The sequence below is a fragment of the Homarus americanus genome, unplaced genomic scaffold, assembly GCF_018991925.1.
Source record: "Homarus americanus isolate GMGI-L3 unplaced genomic scaffold, GMGI_Hamer_2.0 scaffold54445, whole genome shotgun sequence".
Taxonomy (NCBI): domain Eukaryota; kingdom Metazoa; phylum Arthropoda; class Malacostraca; order Decapoda; family Nephropidae; genus Homarus; species Homarus americanus.
Genome location: NW_024713917.1, coordinates 1 through 7247, shown reverse-complemented (window position 1 = coordinate 7247; position 7247 = coordinate 1). Strand labels below are relative to the sequence as shown.

The 7247-nt window shown below is 40.4% G+C and overlaps 1 protein-coding gene across 1 annotated transcript; it reads right to left on the bottom strand.

The window, feature by feature from the left end:
- Positions 1 to 1596: 1596 nt before the first annotated feature.
- On the bottom strand, positions 1597 to 6989 carry LOC121875092 (probable low-specificity L-threonine aldolase 2). Its single transcript, XM_042379440.1, has 4 exons — positions 6851 to 6989; positions 3831 to 3914; positions 2623 to 2711; positions 1597 to 1827 (listed from the first exon to the last, which is right to left on the bottom strand). Exons 1-4 carry the CDS (start codon positions 6915 to 6917, stop codon positions 1612 to 1614), a joined length of 456 nt encoding a protein of 151 aa, XP_042235374.1. The 5' UTR covers positions 6918 to 6989; the 3' UTR covers positions 1597 to 1611.
- Positions 6990 to 7247: the final 258 nt, after the last annotated feature.

Here is a 7247-nt window from a genome sequence, read left to right as displayed (position 1 = left end):
AAAAAAAGCGTTTAGTTGAAGAGAGTCTCAAGCAAGACGTTACCTCCACTGAAAACAGAGAGAGACTAATGCCTGTCTGGTGTGTTAACAGGCTGGATGGCACGCCAGAAACTAGTTTCTTTACCATCAATTATGTTCAGTAATTGTTAAAATGACTAAAAAAAGTTAATATTAAACTTTTAAAATTATTGAATAGTATAAACTTCTTGATATTTACTAAAATAGTAAGGAATTTAAGCCCTAAAACCGATTACTGTATTGGCGGACTGATACTAAAGCTGGTTGCCCGGCCAGTGCAAGCGAAAACATGTTGAGGTCGGTTCGTAAGAAATTCGTTAACCGAATTTTTGTTCGTTAACCGAATTGAAGATCCTTATGGAAGGCAGTCAGTTAACCGAAATTTCGTTAACCGAGGCGTTCGTTAAACGAGGGGTCACTGTACAGTAATAATAATAATTATTCATAGTAAATAAAATTTTTAATAAAAAATACACAAAAATAAAATAAGAATGATAATAATAATAATAACAATAATACTGTAATAATAAAATAATAATAATAATAATAATAATAATAATAATAATAATATAATAATAATAATAATAATAATAAAGAAATACAAGAATGAAAAAAAGATCAAAAGTGAGAAACACGACCTAGACCTATGAATTATTAATATTACTACAGTATTATTATTATTATTATTATTATTATTATTATTATTATTATTATTATTATTATTATATTTTTGCCCCCCAGGCCCCAATGTGGGTCAGTGACTTGTGCCCGGATGGGCTAATACAAAAAAAAATAAGTAACCATTCTGAAAACAGAAAAATTCCGAAATCCGAAATGCCTCTGGTCCCAAGGATTTCGGATAAGGGATTGTCAACCTGTAAAAAACTTTTAAAATTATTGAATAGTATAAACTTCTTCATATTTACTAAAATAGTAAGGAATTTAAGCCCTAAAACCGATTACTGTATTGGCGGACTAATACTACAGCTGGTGGACCGCCAAATGCAAGCAAAAACACGTTGAAGTCGGCTCGTAAAAAACTCGTTAATCGAGGGATTGCTCGTTAACCGAAGTTAAGAATCCTAAGGAAGGTGAATCGTTAACCGAAATCTCGTTAACCGAGGCGCTCGTTAACCGAGGGATCACTGTACGGTATATATTTACCATGTATTTATACTTTTTTCAATAAACTACTAACTAACTACCGCAGGCAAGGCTGTGGGCTTGTAACACTCGTCTTGCCCGCGGTGCCCACTGTTTCTCTGTGCATGTCGGTCACACTAGAATAACCCACTATAGTACATCCTTCTTTCCTCACACAGCTAAACTGTGGAATGCTCTGCCTTTTTCTGTTTTTCCATACTCATACAATGTCTCACTTTAACAAGCTGGTTTTCCAGCATCTTCGTGGTGTAGTTATATAATGTTCTTCTTTTCTATTCTTAATTTCTTTTTACTCTTATTTTTTTTGCCCCCTAGTCCCCATTGTAGGTCGATGACCTGTGCCCAGGTGGGCTATTCCCAGGAGGAAAATAAATAAATAAATAAAATAAAATAAAATAAATAAAAAATAATAATAATTTCACCACAACTTCAGCTAAATGAAACAAGTGGAATCACAATATTTACCTCATCAATCCAGTGACAAGGCACAACCTTCCCACCACATACATTTTGAGTATTTTCAATACATATAAGTGTGGTTCTTGGGCAGTGTACATCTTCAACACGCAACCTTGCTGATATCTCATTAACATCAAATGTTCCATTTGGTTCAGTGGGGATGATGTGAGGCTGTATACCACCAAGCTGGAAAAACACAAGAACATAGTGCTGTATCCTTCCAAGAATGTTGATCAAGTCATGGCGTGTTTGTCTGCAACAGCCAAGAACTACCAAATTCTTTGTATCTGTGTGTAATATAATTATGAAGTCAATTCATTCAATAGGTTTCAATTAAAAAAATCTGCAATTAATTTACAAATCACTGCAGATTAAAATCATGTGGCATTTTGTCCAGTATTAACTTAGAAAAATTTCACTACAGGCTTCAGCTCAAGAACAAATACACCATTATTTTCTGATATTTTTTACTGTTATAGGCCCTTTCCTGCTGCAGCACAGAGTAACTAAAATCATAACCAATACAGAATCTCATTCACTTACTGTCATTCATTATTTCTCACTGCCTTACTTAACATAAAAATTGCCTAAGAATTCTTCTTTTTCTAATTATACAACTTCTCTACAGTGTGCTGCCTCAAATACACTACAGTATCTACTGTACAGTCAATAACACTCCTGCAACCTTAAATACCATCACCATCACTATTTTTCACATAGGACTGAACAACCATGATTACAAAATTATTATTGTCACAACAATTCCTTACACGATCCCTAAGCTAATGTTATTATAAATGTTCCTTTATCATACTTCACAATTCAACCAGCAATGTGTCAACTACACACAGTAACCCTTCCACAGAGCTAAAATACAAGTTAAAAAAAACTTTAAGTCTATCCTGAATTAAACAGTTGCACATGTACAGTCACATACACATGTATTGTAACCTAAGACTATACCAACTCTGAAGAACTGACCTGAGCCATACCAGCCTGTTCATAGAGGAAGATGTGTGCTTGATCACCCAGTAGTACTTCTGATCCTCGATGCTCACAGTGGCCTAATACTGCAGCATTTGGATAAATGAAAGAGAAAGTTGGTCCCACAGTCATGTCTACCCATTAGGAACAGTGTGGATACAGCACAATGTATGCCTTAGGTATACAAGGTGGCAGCATGGCCAGATCTGCACTCAACCACCTTTAATTCCCCAATTTGTACAGTATACTGTAATAAGATGCCCCAGGATTGAACCAGTGACTTTAAGGACAGGTGAGCACTATATCCACCAACCTGCAGCACCCTATCTGGGTAAATACAACCTACTTCTCTGATCCCCTTGCCAAACTATACATTACATTGAAATTATTTGACTATAATCTCATTACTTTAAAATGCAGTAGAGTGCTTATTTATATTTCCCTTTCATAGGAATGTAGAAAACAATTGAAATTTTAATTAGTCAATTAAAAATATTCAGTCACATCAACAAGTACAGTGTATAGCCATAAGAAGGGGAGCTCAATAAAAAGCAGACCTTGAACCTAACCAAAGCTACCCTATCCCTGACACAATCTAAGCAAACCAATAGCATTAGTAGAAAAATCTGGGCCAGGTTCCAGGTCCACATTAGACTGGCCTCAAGGAGGAACTGTAGATCTACTTAGGATTCTGGTTGTGGCTGTTTTTATGCAAAACTTTGTTCAAGAATTATAGTCAAACTGTACAGTACTGTACTTCCTATTTGGCAGTTACAAAGAGCATCAGTCATCCAGATTCTATACGTTTTGTACGTTCTATCAAGCTGCCCTCCACCCTGTGTGCTTTGCTATGCAACAGATATACAGTAATCCTTCTCCCTCCCAAGGTGTTCTTCCCATCTATAGGTACAGTACAGTAAAAGTACACTCCCTTCCTGTGTGCTCTACTGCACTAAAAGCCCTCATACCATGTGTGTGTCTAACTCCAAACCATACAAAAATAAAGTGCCCCCTTAATCTTGATATACAACTTAACTCAAGCAAATGGAACACTCATACTACAGGTATTCATAATATAATTAACTTTCTGATAAATTAAATACTTTTTTATCTCTAATCTATTTTGTGTAGGCAAGCACTAACAGCAGGTTAAAGCATGCAATTTGTCTTTGCTACTGATTTCTTTTTCTATAATAATAAATTACCACAAATAAGGTTTCCCATAGTGCCTGATGGTACAAACAGGGCCGAGTCCTTTCCCGTACAAGCTGCCATACAATTCTCCAGCTCTATGAAAATGAGAAAAAATATCCTTAGAAGAAAAACTATAATTAAGAATTAGGTCATATTCACATGCGTTCATTCACGTGATGTTTGAAGATGAAAGTAAGAGCCGAGACTTGTCTGTTAATAACATGTTCAGTACTCAATACAGTCAACCCTCACTTTACGCGGTCCCACATTCCGCGTTTCCACGTTTACGCGGTACCCTGCCGGAAACCAGGATGCTCACATTCCGCGGTCGTGTACCCCTTTACTCGGAGAGTGTCCAACTCGACGCTATTTTTAGATTCGCCCCACCCGCCTGCTCCCGCCTCCGCCTGGGCAAGCCGCGCGGTAAGGTTGCGCAGTGCATGTCTCTGTTGCGTTATCAGTGACGTCATATGAAGTATCGGACTGTGATTGGCCATGCATCCCTACCTCCCTCCGCTGCTAGCTGTAATTGGTTTAAAGTAATATGATGTGTCCACCCAGGGGAGGGAGGGCGGGAGGAAAGACGACTCTTGACCTAGCCGCGGCAGTTTCATCCCTCCAGGCCACACCGCCCTAAGCCCAAGAAGACACGACGTTCCTTGAGCTACGAGGTGAAGTACAAGATCATCCAAGAGTTAGAGAAAGGAACAAGACAGGTTGATTTGGCGCGCCAACATGGTGCGAACGAATCTACGATCCGGACGATAAAGAAGGATGCAGCCAAGATAAAGGAGCACATGAAGATCACAAAGTCTACAGGTGCTTCTATGATCAAGTATTTCCACAACCAGGTGCTTCTCAAGACGGAAAAATTACTTGTGAGCTACTTGGTGCGTCAGGCGCAACGGAACATGGCGGTGGACACGCGTTCAGTTAAGGAGTACGCACGTGAACTGTATGCTGCAGTGTCACGAAAGATGGGAATTACAGAGCCCAAACCCTTTAATGCTTCCTCTGGGTGGTTACAGAGGTTTAAGATGCAGAACAAGATCACCAATATAAACATTGGTGGTGAAGAAGCTAGTGCTGACCGTGCTGCGGCTAGGGAATTTCCTCCGTTTTTAAGTGAGATTATGGAGGAAGGACAGTACACCGACGACCAGGTGTTTAACATGGACGAATCTGGTCTTTTTTGGAAAAAGCTACCTTCCAAGACCTTCGTTGTGAAGAATGCCAGCAATATTCGGGGCCAGAAGATGCAGAAGGAGCGCATCACCGTCCTGTTTACCACCAATGCCTCTGGTACCTGTAAGCTCAAGTTATCGGTGATCCACACAGCCCGCAAGCCGCACGCCTACAAGAGCATGGACATGACCAAGCTAAATGTCCACTGGCTGACCGCACGTAAGGCGTGGATGTTCTCTACACTGTCCCTCTCCCGGTTTGATGACTTTCATTCCCGATGTAAAGAAATTCTGTGAGCAACAGAATGTGCCATTCAAGATTTTGTTGCTGCTGGACAACTCACCAGGACACTCGCCCCTACTGTTAGATCGTCACCCCAACGTAAAAGTGGTCTTCCTTCCTCCCTACACTACGTCTATATTACAGCCCATGGACCAAGAGTTAATCTGTAATGTAAAAGCTGCATTCTCAACAAAAAAATTCAAGCTCCTGAATGACTACACCAACACCAGGGAAGAGTTGCGTAACCTGAGTGACACCACCACCGATAGCAAGAGCGAAGACGACGAGGATCAACAGTTGGCAGAGCAAAAAATACTTTTCAAACAAATCTGGAGAATATTCAACATCAAGAAAGCTGTGGACTTCTTGGTGGAGGCATGGGATCAGCTGTCTGTAGCAACTGTTCGTCACGCATGGAGACATGTGTTGCAAGGCATTCCGGGCGTAAGGCAGAGTCAATCTGTGACTGGTGAGGTTCAGACTGTTGCAGTAGCAGTGGACCTTGCCAGAGAAGCTGCGCAGTGTTACAGCTGCAGGCTTCTCCAAGACCACCAACGACGACATCCTGGAGGTGATAAGGGATCCTGATGTGACTACCGACGAGATGGTAGATGATGATGACGTCAGTGAAGAGGCAGGTGGTGCGTCATCCCAAGAAGAACACCGCTTATCCCATAGTAATGTTAGGGGTGCCATCGAGTGTGTTGAGAAAATCAAGCTCCTCCTTTCCGACGACCCTGACGCAAACAGGTATGAAATCTTCACTACCCAGCTGTTGCAGACTATGGAGCCCTACTTCAAGGTTTATCACGACAACATAAACACCAGCCGTCAGCAAAGCATAACAGAGTTCTTCGCCCGCAACCCACCACAGCCAGCCCAAGCCAGTGATATTGACAGAGGTAGAGACAGTGAAGATGACTTTGAGGGATTTGTCAGGGAGGCCCTGACAAGTGTGGATGACAGTGATGGTGACTCACCTGAGAGCCAGTAGCCTGCCCTCTGCCTCGGAACCAGCCTCCATCCCCGTATGCCGATCCATCTCTTCTACTAACGTAAGTGTTCAACCTAACTTTTAGTTTTCCTAACCTAACCTTTATTTTTCCTAACTTAACCTTTATTTTTCCTAACCTAACCTCTTCTATATTAATTGTTTGTGCATACCATCATAAAGTTAAGATAAAATTTTTACTACAACATAGTTGTGTGTGGTCAAAAAGTGGAGTTTGGGGGTCGGCCCGGTCTCTATTTCAATTAATCCCATATGTTATGTTGTTCACTTTACGCGTTTCTCACTTTCCGCGGTACCCTGTGGGTTATATTAACCGTGTAAAGTGAGTGTTGACTGTACAACTTTAACCCCATGACCACAATGTCATCTAAAATAAAAGGATAAGTCACTGTACCAATATTTAATGGGTTAACTCATTCTATTCAAGCATTTAGCATCATACTTAAGGAATGGAAAAATTCATTAGCTGCTGAATGGTAAGAATCAGAGGATCAACATACGTCCAGCCACCCTGCTTCATATAAAGACATATAAAGAGAGTAATGTTTATACCTGACACTGTTGGATCTTCACGATAGACATCATCCCCAAGTAGTGCATCCATCATGGCCTTCTTCATGCCGGGACTGGGTTTAGTTAAGGTGTCAGAACGCAAATCTACAACATGCCCCTGGAAAAATATACATATGAAACTTATCATTAATACAGTAAGTTTATATAATACAGAGGCATTAAGCCTTTGTAGAAAACACAAACCTAAGCATTGTACACTCGCAACAAAAAGTATCGGTGCATACTGTAGTGTGAACAATTTGAGACCAGTGACGGTAGGTATTGGGAAAGGCGAGTTGTTCCAGCCGTATGTTGGCAGCCCTGGTCAAGTGAAACAAACCGTTATAAATAAGGTTGGGAAGAGATAAATAGACAGTATGAAATATGAGGAGCTCCC

Bases quoted from the DNA above. Each gene is read 5' to 3' on its own strand.
- LOC121875092 (XM_042379440.1), bottom strand. From the start codon at position 6,917: ATGAAGAAGGCCATGATGGATGCACTACTTGGGGATGATGTCTATCGT. The intron at 3,915-6,850 runs GTATAAACATTA...TCATTTTCATAG, and splicing joins TGAAGATCCAACAGTGTCAG to AGCTGGAGAATTGTATGGCA. The intron at 2,712-3,830 runs GTAATTTATTAT...CAAATGCTGCAG, and splicing joins TATGGGAAACCTTATTTGTG to TATTAGGCCACTGTGAGCAT.